Below are 19,149 nucleotides of genomic sequence, written 5' to 3' on the forward strand. Positions count from 1 at the left end.
AAAAAGAAACAGAGTAAAATATTCAGCTGTGTCTCTGTGGGAAAGAGACCTCTATCCAACCTCTCCTAAACAGAACTAAACTCTCACTGTTCACTCTTTGCTGGCAATTCTAAAGTGAAAATTTAGTCTTCTGGATAGAGCTGGCATGCATCTCATGCACTGTTGAAAACATACAGGTTAAGTTAGGATGCAAGTGATGCACAAAGCCTGCCTGGTCTTCTGCCCAAGGCTAAATTTTACCATCCAGTATCTCAATATCATTTCTGCTGAGCTCAATCATGTCTTAGAAGAAACTGAGTGCTCTGAGAATTCATTGCCCTAATAATATTGGTTTGCTCTTCTTTTATCTACTTTGACCCTCTAGTTTATTTTCCTCCTTCTGTCTGCGTGAGAGCTAAGCCCTTGAGCTGTTCCTTTCGCCCTATTTTATGTTTCTGGATAAAAGAGGACTGTTCATGTTCTGTGTACCAAGCAGACTGTGGGAAAATGGATGCTACTGTGTGACAGGGCTGAGGCTTCACCCCCACTTTGGAAGTGACTCGAAAGTCAACATCACACTTGTGATAAACAGCACAGAAGCTACCCTGGCTTTCCGCTGGCATTATCCATCACCACAGTGAACGCAGATGGTTGGTAGCCCAGAAGAATGAAACAAAAGAGCTTTATAAATTAGCTCTTGAAGGTTTTTCTGTGAAAAGGAAGCCTTGTTCCTATTCCTTGATATTTAAGGATGATTCAGAGGGTGTCATAAATAAAAACCTGCTTGTTTTCTCACATGGAAAGTTCAGAGTTTCCTCTAGGAGACACTGTGTCTGGAGAAGTCACAGAAATGTAACAAGAGTCAAAAACCTGAAAATGAGGAATTCAGAGGTAATGGGATTTCTTAAGTGAACCATTTTAAGTTTAGAGTTTTGTCTGTGTTTGTTAACCAATATATTCCTGGTGACTGATGAGCCTGGGAGAAGACAGGGCTCTATCAGCCATCCATACTCCTGCTGCTTTTGCTAGCTGGTTAGCCCTCTCAGGAGGCATTTTTCTGGTCCTCCCCATTTCTGAGACTCCTCCTGGCAAGACTGGATGAAAACCTAGTTCCTGAAGTTTCTAAGATGCAAAACAGACAGTGCACTAACCTTTCCAACCTCTGAAAAACTCCTAGGAACGCTGATAGGAGGCTTTCAGGAACTGTTCATGTAATGCACAATGCCAAAAAAAGAGCAGAATTTTTGGAGAAGGGTATGTGTTTTACAATTCCTCTTTAACTATGTAAACAGGAATGCTGTCTAGGAATAAAATACGTTTTCATCCAGTAGAGTGCTGTTGTTCCCACTTCCCAGAGGGAAGGGTGAATTTTGGCCCAATGTGTGAGAGTCTCACATATTATGGGGAAGTGCCTTGGCTTCTTTAATGTGTTGCTGGATATTCAAGGCTTTGTGGGCAATCCATATCAGCCGCCTGCTCTCTTTGATCCAGCCTGAACTGCACAACTCTCCTGAAGGAGAGGCAAGAAGCTCCTGCCAAGCATCTTTGCTGCATGATGCTCTCTGTGCCCGACCTGCTTTCTACACTGGATGTGGATGGGCAGAGATTTGCCTTGATCTCAAATTCCCTATGGGAGGAGAAAAGATGAACACCTCTAAAAATCATAGGAAAGTGCAAAGTGATTGAATAATCGGGATACTGGTATGTACTTCACAGCAACAAGCAGTGGAATAGGACTAAGGAAAGAAAAAATATAGGCTAAGTGCCAGGGAGAAAAAAAAAGACTTAGATGTTAAATTGCAGTTCTGTCCCACTTCTTGACCAATTTAAAGTTCTCAAGAGATTTTTTGGAAGGAAAATATTAAAAATATAAAGGGAGAAATGTTACTGCACTGGCACAGCAGGACTTATTAATGAGTCTGAATGATGTCCTGCTATTTTAAACGTGCTTCATGCAGGTCACTCTTTGATAAGAAATGTGACACTGACTAATGTCTCTTGTCAACTGAGCAGTTCTCAAAACATATTGCTCAATGCATCTCATGGCTGATCAGGGTAGTCCCCTCACAGGGTACAGAAGGGCTGCTCTAAGATGCTGTCTTTTGTCCTCTTGACAAGCAATGATGTCACCCACCTTCCCAGACTAGTTTTTAAAGGACTAAATGCACTGAAAGAATGGGACCCCTCAGAAAGAGGAAAACTTTGACTTCCTCCAAAACTGCAGTACAGCTCTGGAATAGCTTGAGTCACTGCTGTAGCAAGTGCCTTACAAACAGTGTTTGGAGAGAAGGAGAGACCACAAGGAGCTGAGTCCGTGACATAGAGCAGAAAGAACCAGAGGTAAAGCTTAAGATGAAACAGCTGTCCTTTAATTATCAGGGCAGTATAGTTCATACCTGCAGAAGCAGAGAAGATTTGTAGGAGACATGTCTGGGGAATCTTCATGGTTTGCAGAAGAGGGAAGGAGTCAGTCAGAATAAGGAGAAGCAGTATATGAATAAATGTTCAGAGGTGGTACAGAAAAGTAGAGTAGCTACATATTTTCTGATTTTGTATCTAGTCCTGTTTTTCAACCAATGAAGACTGCCCACCAGTTACAGCTGTGTGAACAAAGCAGACCCAGAACGTGCATTTGCCTGTGCCAATAGCTCTAACTGAGAATATGTGAACTACACATTAAGCCAGGCATCAGAGGACAGGAATTTTGTGACAAGGCATTCTGTAAAAGCCTCAGAGAGAAGAAAACATGGAGAGAGAAAATTATCTGGGAAAGCTCAAAATGCCAGCAACCAGTAGAGCTGTGTGAGTGTCTCTGAGGTCAGCTGGCCCAGGGAGTGTGGGACTCAGTGAGACCCTCTGATCAACATGACTGCCTAAGCATTACTTCTGCACCTATCACATCTCTGCACATTTAATTTGTTCTCAGATTGCTTCTTCTTTCTGCAAAAAAGAAAAAGAACCCTATGATCTTTATTTTTTAGATGAGCTTTTGATCTGTGCCTATAGAGAATGCATCAGTAATGTAAATGAACGTCATCAAAGCAAATGAAATGTGATTTGTTCTCATTTTCATTCTTTGTCTAACACAGTGAATCAATGTTTACTTTCAAGCATGCTTTCACTCTAAATGACCCATGCAAGTTCAATGAGGTTGAATGAGGCCAGAGTTTGAAAAAAAAATAGAAATTCAGTCATGTACTAGGCACTGATAAAAATAATACAGATATTACATTGCAAAACTTTTGGAAAAAAAACAACTTACAGTTGGAAAAGCCATGCTTGCCCTGTTCTCCTAGATCTCCCCAAAACATCCTTTACAGATCATTGAAACGGCTTAATAACACTCACCTCAACACCAACATTTGGCTAAGACGGATGAGTTGTTGGTGTGCTGGCGTAGGTAGGATTGAAGAAAGAGGAGCAGATGAAAGAGGAGGACATTTTTTCTTTGTGAAAGTGGATGCTCAGAAATATGGAAGTCACAGAATCACAGAACAGGTCAGCTTGGAAGCGACCACAGGGGCTCATCTGGTCCAAACTCCTTGCTCAAGCAGGGACATCCTAGAGCACATGGCACAGGACTGTGTCCCTACAGTTCTTGAATATCTCCAGTGAGGGAGATGCCACAACCTCTCTGGGCAATCTGTCCCAGTGCTCATGGTGATAAATAGCAAAACATCACCATGCAACTGCAGCTTCTCCTTACAGTCAGCAAAGGGATGTTCCCAATCAGTTTGGGTGCTTGCTCCTGAAATGCTGAGTTGATTACTCTGATAGCTGCATTTCTAGATGCAAGACCATTCTGCATGAGAAAACACAAGTAGCGCATCTGAAGAAGGCCAAATCATGCCTAGAAAATTTGGTGGCCTTCTATGACAGAATAACAGCAGTGGCAGATGAGGGAAGATGATCTGGTGTTCACCTACCTGGACTTGTGCAAAGCGTTATCCATATAACATCCCTGTCTCTAAGATGGAGAGACAAGAATTTTAATGGATGGACCTCTCAGCTGATAAGGAATTGGCTCGATGGCTGCACTGAAAGAGTCATGGTCAATGGCTCTATGTACTGTGTCCATCTCCAGGGCCCCCAACATAGAAAGGACATGGAACTGTTGGAGTAGGTCTGGAAGATGATCAGAGGGCTGGAGCACATCTCCAATGAAGACAGGCTGAGAGAGCTGAGTGAAGAAGACTCCTGAGAGACCATATTGTGGCCTTCCAGTACCTAAAGGAGGCCTACTAAAGAGCTGGAGAGGGAGTTTTTACAAGAGCATGTAGTAATAGGACAAAGGAGAATGGCTTCAAACTGAAAGAGAGAGGGTTAGATTAGATATTAGGAAAGTCTTTACTGTGAGGGTTGTGAGGCACTGGAAGAGGGTGCTCAGGAAAGCCATGGATGTCCCTTTCCTGCAAGTGTTCAGGGCCAGGCAGGATGGGTCTCTGAGAAACCTAATCTAGTGAAAAGTGACCCTTCCCATGACAGGGGGTTGAGACTATATGATCCTTGAGGTTCCCTTCCAATCCAGATTATTTTATGATTCTAAAATAATGCAGAGTTGGTTGAGGTCATAGAAGTAAAATTTCAGAAAAAAAAGGCCAAAGTGTCAGACTGAGAAGTTCAAATGGAAATAGACTTGCTGTCATAAATGAAGAAAGACAAATACATGTCTATATACTAAACAATCCCCAATCCCTATGAATGCTAGCTTGGAACTGGTCAGAGGCTTGTTCTGCTTGGGCACACAGAGGTCTGAAGGTGAGTTACGCCATTCCTTATGCACCTTAAGGAAAGCTGGCCAGGTTAACACCTTTCCACTATTCTTTGCATGGTGTGTGCATGGTCACTCTGGTTGTGCTGACCAACCTGATGGGACATGCAATAGATAATACCTGGTCAGGACCAAGACAGCTCAAGAAAAAGCCCTTCCTGAGGGCTAGCCTGTCTCTGGGGAGCAAAGTCCAAGGGTGTTTGGAAGCTCTGCACAGGTTTGGGCTGCAAAAGTCCTGTCTTCTTCTCTGCCCCTCGGATTGTGTCTAACTCAGTACCAGAGCTTCCCTGCCATCTTATGATAAATGAGAGCGTAGCAGAAAACACTTTAATTCAAAAAACACAAGTGAAGCTGGCTCAATTAAAGTTTTGTAAGTCTTCAAGCTTAAAGCCAGGTGAATGTCCACAAGCCAAATACCAAAGCTGCTCTCACCTCAGGTAACCTGTGGTTAATTAGCAATCTAGGTGACTAGTTTAAGTAAATCCTTCCTATGTTTGTAAAGGAGAGTGGTGGGAGATTAGTATTAAATATATTTTGCAATAAATATGGCTAGCATTAAATATAAACTGATTTTAAAAAGACAAGTGCAGACAGCATTCAGAAGAGTTTCATCAGTGATATTCCTGCTCTCTTGACTCCACTTGCCTGTCTGACAACATTTCAAAGGAGCAGTTCACAGATGTTTATTGAATAACTTTAACACAGCCTGTTTATGCCAAGATGCAAAGCATTCTTGGTGAGCAGACTCTGGCCTTTAACTGTTTGTACATTGTTTCTCCACATATCTGCCAAATTATCCACCCTAATTACTTCATCTTGGGTGTCTTAGATGCAGAATTAGGCCCAGAGAGAACACGTAAGTGGAACAAAGTTCTTTATGCTTGCTCAAAACAACAAAAAAACCCACATCTGACATCAGTACACGATATCCTTAACTCATTCACTGACTTCTGGCAGCCTCTATCCTGTCACCCCCATGTATAATTAGGGCTTGAATCACCACTGAGAGAAGCTAATGACATCATTCCCAGGGACCACAATGGCTTTCAAACCCAAGTGTTCTATGGATCTGTCTAATTCTGATGCAGTTCTCAGCCTGCTTCATATAAACCAACCCCATTACAAGCTTATTATGTTAATTTTCTTTTTTTTTTTATGTCAGTGACATGTCCTGTTCATCAGCTTCTTCTTTTAGATACATTTTTTAACCTCAGTTCCCTCTAGCTTGTTCATCAGAATTATCCAGATACCTGGAACCATGGAATGGTACAGCCATGGAGCTACTATCCCCTTGTGTGGTACAGCCATGGAGGTACTTTCCCACTGTGAATCTCTTCTTTGTGATTTTTTTTATTAAAATGGGCAATTTTTACAGCGCAGTCCAGATACAAGTCAAAGGTCAAAGGCTGGGGGTGGGGGGGTGTTCCCTATTCAAGTGTGTGTGAGTGTATATTTATTTTCTACTTCAGCTGTTTCTGACAAGATAGGGGTAACTGGTATCTTGAATTAACCATGTCAGCCCTAGGAATGCTACAAAATGGCATGAAGTCTCATGCAGCTCATGTCTTACAAATCTTCAAAGCCCTACTCTGAAGCAAAGTTATCTTTACAATCTTTAAGTCCATCTGGTATTTCTATCTGAGCTTGTTCAGCTCAGACAGAAATACCAGATGCACGTAAAGATTATACATGTGAGGGGAGCACACCTTTCCAGGAAACACCCAGTAACCTGAATTTGCCTGAACACCTTTTAAACCATCTGGCAAATACAAGTCATTCCTCCTTTGAGTCCTTACACCTCCCAGCACTGTTTCAACACATGCATGAAAAACAGGAAAAGGAAAATCATAAGAGCTCACCCCTACATTTCATCTGAATAAAATCCAGCTGGTGAATTGACTGCAGTAAAGGTTCACTATCCAGAGTCAAGTCAAACTCAGCAGACACTTTTGGCTCCAAGGCTCCTTTGACCCACTGTTCCTGAGATACCTGAACACGCTTGATTAAAGCATCTGAGATCTGAAAGAGAGTGTCAGGTTTATAATGAAATGGCAGATGCACACATTAAAAATGACAGAATGCCTGTCAGATACAGCACAAAGGAAACAGAATTAAGACAGCAAAACAGATGAGATGGGATCGGGTCGTTTTGGGGTGAGGTCCATTTTTGCTGCATCTTTTCATCTTGTCTTTTCAAAATAAATCTCATATTAGGCTAGGAAAGTAAAAACTGCATTTATAAAGCCTGTTAAGATTATGTTGTGTGTCATGCCTCTGAATGCCACATATAATTCTGTACTCTGTTCTCTGATCTGCATGGTCTACTTTTGCTCTCCTGTTTAAAAAGAAGTTGCACAAAGAGAGGCTTAAATGTTTGAGTCTCTCCATTCAGAAGAAATGATTCAGTGGATGAAAGCTAAAGGATTAAAAAATCAAATGGTAAGGAAGGTGTATATTACTCACAGTGAGGGTGATAAATGGTCAGATAGATTTTCACATATATGATGGATTTTCTACCATTACATCAAAACTGAACTTAATTTTTAAAGATTTGCTCTAGCTCAGCCCACAGACAATCAGACCAAAAGTCAAACTGAAATGATCACAACAGACACTTCAGGAAGTTAAATCCTGGCCCTGTGGAAATCAATGAGCTCAGCTGTCCTTAAGTTCAGTGAAGCTGTCATTTGGGTATCAGGAATCCCTGACAGTGAATTTCCTGTAAGTCACAGAGAGTAAAATTTTTTTCTGGGTATAACAAAGAGAGTTTTCCTCTGTTGTAGGAATTTGGATACTTTTCCTCATTACTTTTACTGAGGACACTCCTGTCTGAGCCCTTGCATCCACAGCTCCTTATCGGTCTGTGCAGTAGGTGGAGGAGCATCCCACATCCTCCTGCAGCCTCGGTGTCACTTACTGGGATGCTCTTGGCCATGTCTCAGTATCCTGGCTGCAGGAGTAGTTGCTCAAAGTAATGCAATGCCTGAGGGTCTGCTGGCTGTATTGAAAGCATCATTAGATTGACCAGGAAAAAGTAAAAACAAAAATGGTTTGTGTTTTTTTTTTTTATAAAGGGGCCTACAAAAACTGAAGCCACAGAAGTTACAGGGAAAGTAAGCTGAAAAGAAAGTAAAGCATATATCTAGATAGCATGTAGGTAAGACCCAAAGGTTTTGTTTGTCCTGCAGAGTCCAGCCAACAGCCTGCTAAAATGTGTGTAACCTAGAGATTAATCTACACCACACATTTCCCTCTCTTGCTTGAGACCAGACATGACAGTAACTATTAGTCTGGAGTGTTAATAGGTTTAGGTTGGCTAATTCTCATCCTGTTTTTTAGGGATGCTCTGACAAACCCCTGACACTCATGCATTCATGTGTGCAGGTCATTTTGTTTGATGTACCTTTCTTTTTAGGAAGTAAATCAGGCAACAAAACCACTAGGGCAAAATAAAGTTATTAATAAACATATAAGAATAAATTAAGCAAAATAATTTATGGGAAAAAAAACACTGTTATGTTTTGTCTCATCAACAGACATTTTCACTGTTTGCACCTAAGAAGCAGTATCCTGCAAATTAAGGCAATTATTGGCTAGGCCATATTTTGCAAAGAAAAGGTACCTGGAGCTGCCACAGGTCTTGATGCAACAATCTCAGCAAAGCAAAGCTACAGGCAGCCCCTTCAGACTAGATATGCTTACAGGGGAGGTGCTGAAAGGACTCTTTTACACAGGAAAGCAAAGGGGAGAAGCACAAGGGGGAGAAGTACTACTCTCCTGAGTCACTGACCTCTCCAAATTAATCAGAGAGCTCTGTGAGGCCTTGTGTTGGGTTTCTGAGATGAGAATAAAATAATATTCTGCAAAGAGCTATCATCAATTGCATAGCATATTTTTCTCATCCCAGAAGGAAGGGCTGTCAAGAGGAAAGACATCAGGAGTTAGGGCAGTGGTGTGACCACTAACTCCCCACCTCAGTCAGGGTGCAGCTGTTAAAGCCATCTCTTTGCTGGGACACTCATGCAGTCACCCGGCTCTCTGAGTTTTTAGACAGTTCTTACAGGAGTTAAGGTGAACCTGCCTTGGAGGTGGAAGGGGCTAATTAACAAAGCCATACATTTTTAGACTTAGCTTTAATTTATTTTCCTTTTTTCCCCTCCAGAACATTAGGAAGAAAAATACCTGTAAAAACCCAGAGGGATCATTTTCTTTGATAACTTCTAGGCAGTATTCCATGAGCCCTGTTGACTGGCGTAGCTTCAGTGTACAGTGATTTATCTGGTCCCAAACAACCTGGAAAACAAATATCAGTACAGTTCTATGACTGCCTCAGCTTGCAATGAATCATATTAAATTATTTCAGAAGAGACAAGGAATGGGAGAGTGTGTTAAATCTATGCTTAATTTAGCTGCCATATGGCCACTGCTGTATCTCCATCAGCTTCACTCACTTGCTCTGTATTGTAAATAGTGATAATTATCTTGGCAAAATGTTGTGCACAGGGAATCTCAATTTTCAGAGCAGATTAATTTCTCAAAGATTAGGCTTGCTTGGGCAGAGAGGGCACAGAACATGTCTCTGCATTTGCAGTGTTCACATTTCCAGTCATACTTCCACTAACATCTGAACTTTTAAAAAGTCCTGCACTTTAGAGGCAAACTGCTGGAGTGGTTTCTCACAGATCATACCCTAAACATTCTCTTCACAATTTATTATTGAACCTGCTCTGCTTAAGAAGAGATTTGCTGGAATTAACAAATAAAATAGCTACATTCCATTTTTCCAGATTTTGGTCTTGGTTCTGCTGCCACATGGCTGTGGACTAGGTCTAGTAGCACTGAGTTCTGTAGGACAACTTGTGACTGCAATAAACTGCAGGGTTTGCTGTGCTGTCAGCAGTATGTCCTAAGTGCTGGTTCTTGTTAAGCAAGCTGAATGCTGATCTCAGGTGGATTTTGTTAACTGATATGTTAGATAATCCATTTCACTTTTTCCTTCTGTCTTAGATACTTTTATTGTGAATGACACCATAGTACCTCAAAATCACATTAAGATCACCATTTTAAAAAATGTGTCTATTTAAATATGTCTTAACTGCCACTTCATACAACCATTTTAGATTTCTTCTTGCCATCTTCTTTCACTGTATTTCTTTAACATGTTTTGAGTAGCCCATGTATTTCTGGAGGTGGCTTACCTGAATTTAAAGATTCGAGGAGATATCAAAATCATAACTGTTTACTTGGGCAGAAGGTGCCAAAATCCAAACCACACACAGGTTTCACTGATAAGCACCCCTAAAAGATAGCCCGAAACCATAAGACAAATAAAGATTGATGGCCTGATTCAACAAACTGCTGAAGTATATCCACCATTTAACGTGTGTAGGCACAATTCTATTACACTGCTGAACTGGAACCTGCTAAAGGAACTTTATAATTTGGTCACTATGAGATTTCATTGTCAAGGGGAACTTGACAAACCACAGCAGGTATCTCTCAGCAGCTGTGCTGAGCTGATGAGAGAAGTGCTCACCTTCAGCTTGTGCTCACGCTCCTTGGTGACCTTTGTGAGCAGTTTTGCCTTTTGCCGCGTTAACGCGTCGACCAAGGCATCGCACTGAGCCACGAGACAGGCTTCGTAATCCAACCCGTTCTCCTACAACGAGGACAGAGTCACACACATCAGAGACTGCACAGTTTGCAGCTTAAGCTATTGCTCATACCTGCTTTTCTGCTCAGAAAAGATTTCCTTTCAAGACCCTCAGCATTTTTGTTGCCTTTCTGATTTCATTACAGCTGTACCAGTACTAGCTGCATGCTGTAAAATGAAACAATAACATGCCATGCCACAAATGGTCTTATTCAAAACCATGATTTACTGGCACTTTCCTGACGACAGATGTACTACAACATGATATAAATGCTAAATGTAACATACACAATGCATACATACATAAGAGGATTCTGCTCCAATCTGTTTTGATTATCCCACTGTAGCAACTTTGAAATCACTGGCTCTGTACCACAGCAATTAGAACAGAATTAGGGACCAGAATCTGGTCTACTGGCTTATTACAAGGAAATTAATGAGGTACAAAGCCCTAAGGTTTGTGTATTGCTTCGAGTACTTTTTATAAAATAGCTAGCACTTGGCAGTGGAGCTATGTACTTGATTAGCTTTTAAAAAAAGAGGCAACTTTCTATTCACATTATGGTAAAATTCTTTGCTAGGCAGAAACCAGCATGAGGTATACAACACCGAGCATTTAATAGGCTCTGGGAACAATTTAGCATTACATAAATTCCTGGAACTGCTTCTCTAGTACCCATTCAAAGGAAGACTCTCCCTCACCTCCTCTGCTCGTGAGACTAGAAGGAGAAAACTTTCAAGCTTCTCTTCCAAGGAGATGTTTAGGTGTGCTATCAGCTTTCCTCCCAAATACCCCAATTAAAAAAGAAAAAAACATCATTAAATGTGAGAAGATTTTAAGCATGTACTGAAGCAGAAGCGCCTCTTTGCTAAGACATTGTACTCCCCTAACTCATTATTATCTCTTATCTCTTTAGCTTTTCTCTTATTTTCTACTCATTTGCTTTGTCTTCTTTATTTTGAATTCAGAACTTTCAGCACTGTACTCCCTTCCCTCACTGTGACCCGTGCATCCCATTCTCCAGCCGATGGGTGCAGGGTCAGCGTCCCCTGGGAAGCCCCAGTGCCGTCCTGCACCTGCCGGGAGATGTGGGCGGGGGTTTATCCGGGGCTGGGGAGACTCCAGACGGCTCAGCTCCTGCTCATAGGAGGTTTGTCTTAGACTCTTCCTGTCTGCATCTCCCCCACCTCGGCTGGTGTCACTCCCAGCTCCCCCTTAAGCCCATTTCCACCCCGTTACTCCTGAAGTGCTGCTTTGTGCACAGAGCCTGAATCAGTCGGTGGCTGCAGTGCATCGTTTCTTTCTCTCCTCATTTTCTGCCCACACATCAAACAGGGTGTTTGGCTATATGCCTCCTTCAAGTGAGAAAGTATGAAATTGTTACAGCAGATGGGAAAATGGGAAAATCAGATCATGACAGCAACAAGAGAAGCAAGGAAGCAACAGGAGCAATGAGGAACAGGCAGTATCTGAAAAGAAAAGACCAAGAGATATAAAAGTCATCTCAGAGAATAGAAAGGCAGGAAAAAAGAGGGGGAAACAACAGATCTGCAAAGCAGGGAAAAGAAAAATAGGTTATGAATTTGCAAACTGCCCCAGGTAAGACGAAAGCATGATTCCTGGTAGCTCTGGCAAACTCAGAGAGGAGATAAAGAATGTGGGTGGCTGCCTGGTCTGCAGTGCATTGAGACAGGATAATAAAATCTACATATTGCTTGATCCTTTGTGTACAAGTATTGCTAAAATACATTTTTGCTGAGGGGTAAATGTCCATATGCAAGTGTGGCAGCCATCATAAGATTTCTGCTGCAAATAACCAGCTCTATGTGTCTGGCTACAAACCTGTGCACAAAGGCTACATCTGTTCCCCCACAAAGTAACAGTACAAGAACTGGCTTTTGTCCAAATGTCAAAAGGCACAGACTGGCTCATGACACATCTAAACCGTTTCCCCTCTAAGAGTGTGGCTGTACCAAACCTGACTACCAGGAGCATTGCCTGGTATGCGCTATCATCAAAGGTGGCTCGAACATTGCATGAAAGGAGTGCAATTTGTCACGAGAGAAAACCATTCCAGGAGCTCCTTAAGGGTTAAAGTGTGTGAGTGATCATCTTGGAGCCATGCCCCAGTCTCGTTTTACTTAGAAATACAATATGCAGCTGATTAGTCCTGCTGTTTTGGTTTGCTGAAATTTGATGTTTCACTCAGACTCAGGATGAAGATTGCCTCAACGTGTGAGGGTCGGATTCAGATTTGTGACCAGACATGGCTAAAAGTTAGAGAGTACTGCTGGATAAAATTTCCTCTTCTGAGCTCTCCTCTAGCATTTTAAGCAATAAGCAGCATCAAATAAATGGCTTGGTCTTTTGATCCAACTGTAGCAGCTCCCTTATGGAGAGCAATTTGGCAGTGATTTTATTGAAACACATTAAAGGATTTTACAGCATAGTCATAAATAGTCATAATAGGCCACTTCTAGGTTTCAGGAGGGAAAAATACATTTGTAATGGAGCTAGATGACTCAAGAAAGATTGGTGATAGACTACTGTTTTGGATGGGTTATCCCATCCTAAAATAGCTGTTCATACCTACAGGAAGAAATGCTCTCTAGAGGTGCCTGTCTTTTCTCCTTGGACAGTGAAAGAAGTCTAAATGAGTAGACTACATAACTATGTGAGCTACATAACTGTTAAATGGGTAAGTCAGCTGAGAGAAACCTCACCCTATAGCCAAAATACAGCACATTACAAGTGCCAGTCAGTGGCTTGGCACTGGTTTCTTTCAGTTAATTGTCCTTTAATTTTACCAGTTCCTCATTTTGGTGTGCTCCCTTCCCCACGTGGCTGTGGCAGACTGTGAGGGTGCCTTGTTAGGCTGCCCTGAGGCAACCCAAGAGCTTGGGCATCTCTTGTGGTACAACTTTATCCTCTGAGGTTTTAGGTGGAATACTTTAATGAATAAAGAATAAACTTTTTGAATTTCTGCTTTGGTTTTCCCTTACTAACAAGTGCAGGACACAAGTGTCCCCTCCTGGACACTGCACAGCCCAAACTGGAGTGGCACATTTCCAGGTACACTCCGCAGGGCCAGAAGGACCTTGAGGATCATCTGACCTCCAGCACTGATGAGTCTAAATTTGATTGAAATTAAGGCTTGTTTCATTTTGGGTTTGTGCCCTCAATTACTGCACTCACTATGAGCTCTTTTTCTGACTATTAAATCTAGACAATTACAGGCATGAAAATAACTTACGCTCCAATAAACGACACATTGATTTAGCAGCAGTTCCTTTTTTTCTTTTTAGCAGAATATTCCTGTATTTTTGAGTATGTGTAGGACATTCTTACAAGTACTCTAATAGGCAAGCTGACTGGATTTTTTGCAGAAATTAATGCATTTTAAGGAAATGTAAGATGAAAAGCTAGCACATTTTGAATGTGTTAAAATGAGAATTTATCCTAAATGCCAAATTCAAGCAATTGCAGTCAGTCAGGGAGGAGCCTAGAAGCATGACTAATGGATTCAATCAAACACTAATCAACACAGCTCAGATGTCCAGTATTGAGTATCAGCATTTTGCAACAAACAGCAAACAATCTAGAAGCTAAGAGGGGCTTGCAAGCATTATTTGATGAACAATTTTACCTAGCAAATCCAGTCAAGAAAGGTCAGATGATTCCAGGAAAGATGAGAATAGCAAAGGAAACAAAGTCATCAAATAAATTATTCACTCAGTTCTATTGATTACTGTATTATCAAAACAGATTATATTTTACAGTTACCTGGATCTGCTGCAATAAATTTTTCAGCTGAACCAAAAATTCTTTAGCTTCCTTTGCTTTATCTGAAACGCCATTTAAAGCCTGAGACAGCTGTGCCTGCAAGGGAGAAAAAAGGAGGAGAAAAAAGGAAAAAGTTAGTGATAAAATGCAAATGTTTTTCTTAGTAATCCTTGGATTTGATTATTAATAATGTGCAAAAAGACTTACATGTATTCCTAATTCCACAAAGTGTTTCTGCTAGAAAAGAACAGTTAAGATTTTTACTGTAATCAGATTTAATGAGGGTGAGATATGCATGTGGGGGCAGTCAAGTATTGTGTCTGCATGTTCCACTTTATTGCAGCAACTTGGTAAGTCAAACACCTTTTTATAAAACAGCTACCCACGTTTATAAGGAGGTAGTAGTCTTACACTTACACAGTAGCATCTGTCATGCTGAAAAATCCCCAAGTGCTTTCCAAAATGACGCTTCTTTTTCATCCAAGTCTGAAATCTTTATAAATGTGGTAGATCCTACCAAACCTGAGATACACTAGGACTTTAAAGACAAATCTGCCTTCTCAGACTTCATAGTAATGTCCCTTGAGGCTCCAGTTTCCCATGTTACAACTCAACAAATGGGTGAATGTTTCTGCAAAAGTTGGAAGAAAACCTTCCTCTAATTTTGACTGGTAAGGCACATAGGATATGTCTTTTTTAAGTCCACACTCTTGGCCTGACCTTCCCTTTCCTCAGCCAACACCTGAGATCTCTAAGCTGAGCCAGAGGCTTGTCGATGAACTTCAAGGACAGGAAGGAAAGAGTGGTTTTGCCCCTGGCAGACCCAGTGATGCATTTTAGGGTCCCAGTGTCCTGAGCTGGAGGACCATGACTGTGAGAGTGATTAACTCCCAGTCAACCCCAAATTTGTGCAGGATTTTCTACTCCAGATGGATCCCTAAGTCCAGGAGTCCCAAGAGGATTAACTAAGTGTACTCAAAGAACTGGCTGATGCCATTGAGAGGTTCTGCATCTGGGATGGAGCAACCCTGGACGAATGTATGACAGGGCAACAAGAGGCTGGAAAGCGGCCCCTTGAAAGCACATTAGTGCTAAAATCTAAATGGGAATATGCTTTACAAAATTCATTCATTACAAATGTAAGGGGAAGACACATTATTGTGCCTATTTCTCAGTATTTATATCTCTGCTATTTTCTTACACAAACCCTTGTAAATGCACAAAAACCTGAAATGATGATGTTTGATATTAACACTATGGGAGGCAACAGAAGCAAACTCCAGGTCCATGAAAAAATCTCTGTTTTCTGCGACATCAGACAATCAGGCCTTGAGATCAGCCCTGCACAGGCTGATCACTTTTGCCAAAGTTTGAAGTTTTTGACCACACTTTCTGTTCCACTCACAGGGTACATCTGAGCCTTTGATTTGTCAAGATGACACAGAACAAGGTTAAAGCAGCACATGACAAAGCAGCTGGGGTGTTAGCAAGAAAGAAATAGGTGGCAGAAGCATTATATTCTCTGTCATTGACCGTCCTGACCAAATTGTCCCAGGGAGGAAAGGGTTCCTTTCTTTCAAATCAAAACCAATGGTTGGTCCCAACAAAAGTGAAACTTCCACTTTCCCAACATCTGCCCCAGCTCTCAAATCATCTCAAAGTTCATTTCTCCAGATCAGAAGAGACAAAGGCAGCATGTGGGCATCAAAGCAGCTGTAGAAAACCACCACAGATGAATTGTAAGCAGCATATATACCAATGGCAATCAGCACAGTCACTCCTGGCACACTCCCATCACAGAGAGCTGCAACAGAAACTCAGCCATGTCACTGGCTAAAGGGCTCATAAGTAAATTGATCTGTTCATTAAAACCTGTGGTTGCATTAACTTTACTCCAGCATGAAGCCGAGTAGAAGGCCAGATTTCCATTTGTGAAGTCCACTTAGAGATAATAGCCTTGTTTTTCCAAGCATTTGTAAAAGATACCTTGCAAATCAGAGAAACTTAGTCATGCACTTCTCATTAAAATCAAGTGGAGCTACATGACTAAGCCCCCAGTAAACCAACCAAGCCATAAAAAAATGCTCTGTACACCCAGAGCAATCTTTCATACCACAGAAATATTTATTGTAAGCCAAACTGAGATGTAACAAGCTCCATTGACTGGGAAAATTAATAACTCCTGACAAAGGGTATTCCACCTGGTGTTATTCTCACTTTCATACCTGGTCTTGCAACCAATAATCTGAGGGCTGGAGATGGAGACCAAGTTTCTATCTCCACCAATTACAGGAACACAGAGATCACAAGGATAAGTAATTGAAGCCAGATGGGCAGGGAAGACCTCTGATTTCAGAAAATGAACCAGATAATGGCCATGTCCTTTTTCAACCAAACAGTTCATGCTCATTTAGCTTGCCATCCCTCCATCTCTCTTTAGCAGCAGGTTGACTATTGATTAGATAAGCCTGTCCTGGTGTTGAATTCTCATAGAGCCCACATGTTTTTGGGAACACAAGTCTTTAGGTCAGAAAATAAAAGCAGGCATGAGGACTCCTGCACTTGCCTGCCTGCCTGCCCTTCACAGACAGTTCCAGCTGTGGGTGTTTTCAGCATTTTGGTACATATGTATAGTTAACCCTTTAGAATGGGCAGAGCTGAAATGTGTCCCCCATCATTCCTCACATTCATAGGTCTGAAGTCCTACCTAAATGTGATTACAGTACCACTGTACTTGTTAAGAAGACATGAAAGGATTAAACTTCAACAGAAGACTAAGAGTTTTTCTTAATAACCTTGAACTGCTGGTCCAGATGCACTTTTTAGGCAAGTGAATATAATTAAGTCCAGCTAAACCAGGGGATTTTCATAGATTTGTGCCATTGAAGCCTTGTTGTCATTTTACACCAATTTTACTTTGTCTGTAGAAGAAGTTACACACAGCAGTGCAATGGGGAACCTGCACCACTAACAGGGGCCAACCAGTCCAGTCCAGCTTTGGTATCAGCAGTACAGCTGAGAGTAAGGGCACATTTCTCTGCATGGCCTGCAGCACTGCCTGGACAAGCTTTTACACTCTGTAATTTGCCACTAGGTCACTGTAATAAGGCCCAGACAAAGGAGGAGCCAAACAAAGGGCTAACACAAGGAAGGCTCCTTGGTCTAAGAACAAACCTTTCAGCTGCCTCTACCAGCTATGCCTGGAGCATCTGCAGAGAACACATAAGCCTTAAATTACCTTTGGCATGCCAGTCAATGTAAGTAATTTATGGTTCGGCCAAAGTAACTGCAGGTAATAAACTTGTAGAAATTGCTGTAACAGAAAACTATTTCTAAGCAGAAGTATCTAATTCCAAAACAATTTATCTGAATGAATGTGAGATGATGATTTAGGCTGCCTGGCTATTCAGTTCCATTATATTTATTCTGTGCTAAGCACATTTTTCTGGGAAATATAATATTCACAAGAGCATAATTTCAGAGTCCCCAAATTACTTAATTTTGAGGCTATCTTTTCACAAGAATTTTGACATTGATTGAATATGCAAATCAAGAGAAAAATAATGTTCTGTGATACCTCAGTCATAGAAAAAAAATGTAGTAAAAATACCAGACAAAAGGGTTTTTTCAGTATTTGACAGTAGGAAAGAGACAAAATTATTGATTCTGAACTTTGATTAGACTGGACTGTCATGTTCCAAAAGGCATCAAACAGTTTTAACTCAAGGTAGATCATAGTACATCACAAGCTGGTCTCTCATGCCCTCCAAAACATCAGCCACACTTGAACTGTGAACTCAGACCCTGCTCACCAAAACAATTCTGCTCAGAAGTGGATTCTGACACTGGGATATGAACAGCAGCTGCAAAAGTTTAATCTGCAAGAGAACTTATCTGCAAAAGCACTCATCATGTTAGGGAGGAATGATGGCTGAGCTGCTGGCAGAACACTCAAACTGAAACACCTCCAGTAGAAGTTTGTCTTTCTTCTGTATGGATCAACAAAGCAGATCACCCCACGGGGCATCTTCTTTGGATCTTAAAATAGAGAGTAGTTTTTTTGTCTTGCCAAATACCTCAGCCTATCTTGTGCTGAGCTAAGATAGATAGTGCTGACACCAGTCTTGATTTTGACCTTTCCTGCAGTGTCTGAAAGGATCTCTCTGTGCTTTCTCCACTGCTAACTTCAAGTAGAGAGTAAAAAGAAGGGAATCCAGCAGCCAGCAGAGCTGGTCAAGTGCTCTTTGCACAGCTGTGGGAGAAGTCCTTTAACCCCAATACAGCAGGAAGCTCCAAAAGATTGTCCTCAGCTGTCAGGTATTGAAGTCCCCTCTCTAAGTTCATATGTATGAACTAATCATTTTTCCAGGATCCATCATTCTCAGCAAGACAGAACTAACTTCATACATTTTTTCAACTTCTAAGGCCACATCTTGCTCTTTATTCACATGGTTGCAAAGCCTTATTTTTAGCAAGGAAAGCACGACCAAGTGACCCACCAGCTCTCCCACACTTCACTAAACCCCTGTGTAGCCAAGCAAATGGTTCTGACCTCTCCACAAAGGAATCCAGGGAGGGGTAGGGAGCATCACTTGCAGGGAAGCATGAATCAGACAGTGACAATATCTGAATCAGAAAAAGCTTTACTTGTCCCTAGTCCCCATCTACAATTCCTTATTTATCTTTGTATCATGAAAATCCCTCCAGCCATTACTCCTGGCTTCTTTGGGAACTGAGTGGGAGGAGACCTCTTTAAGGCCCAGAAAAACACCCAGTGTCAATGATCATCTGTACCATGCTTTCTTGTCTAAAACACTTGGGTGGCTGTGGGCCACTCTCCCTTGTTGACAAGAGTTGTGGCAGCTTGCACAGAGTCCTGGATGGAAGGGAGGTGGTGAAAAGAAGGAACAACCACCCTGTCTCCTCACAGGTAGCTGCTGCCACTGCGAGAGCATGGGAAGG

General features: G+C 41.6%; 1 protein-coding gene across 2 annotated transcripts in view; it reads right to left on the reverse strand.

The window, feature by feature from the left end:
* Positions 1-19,149, reverse strand: part of TRIM67 (tripartite motif containing 67) — a 40,777-nt gene that overhangs the window by 20,182 nt on the left and 1,446 nt on the right. The window contains exons 2-5 of one of the 2 annotated variants that reach the window (XM_036380908.2): positions 14,188-14,283; positions 10,287-10,409; positions 8,933-9,043; positions 6,616-6,769 (exon numbers count right to left, since the gene is read on the reverse strand). In XM_036380908.2, coding sequence (XP_036236801.1) covers positions 6,616-6,769; positions 8,933-9,043; positions 10,287-10,409; positions 14,188-14,283 — 484 coding nt within the window. Of the gene's footprint in view, positions 1-6,609; positions 6,770-8,932; positions 9,044-10,286; positions 10,410-14,187; positions 14,284-19,149 lie in introns of both variants that reach the window. The other variant, XM_036380907.2, reaches the window with a different exon arrangement.

This window comes from Molothrus ater, chromosome 3 (assembly GCF_012460135.2).
Source record: "Molothrus ater isolate BHLD 08-10-18 breed brown headed cowbird chromosome 3, BPBGC_Mater_1.1, whole genome shotgun sequence".
In the NCBI taxonomy this organism is placed as follows: Eukaryota; Metazoa; Chordata; class Aves; order Passeriformes; family Icteridae; genus Molothrus; species Molothrus ater.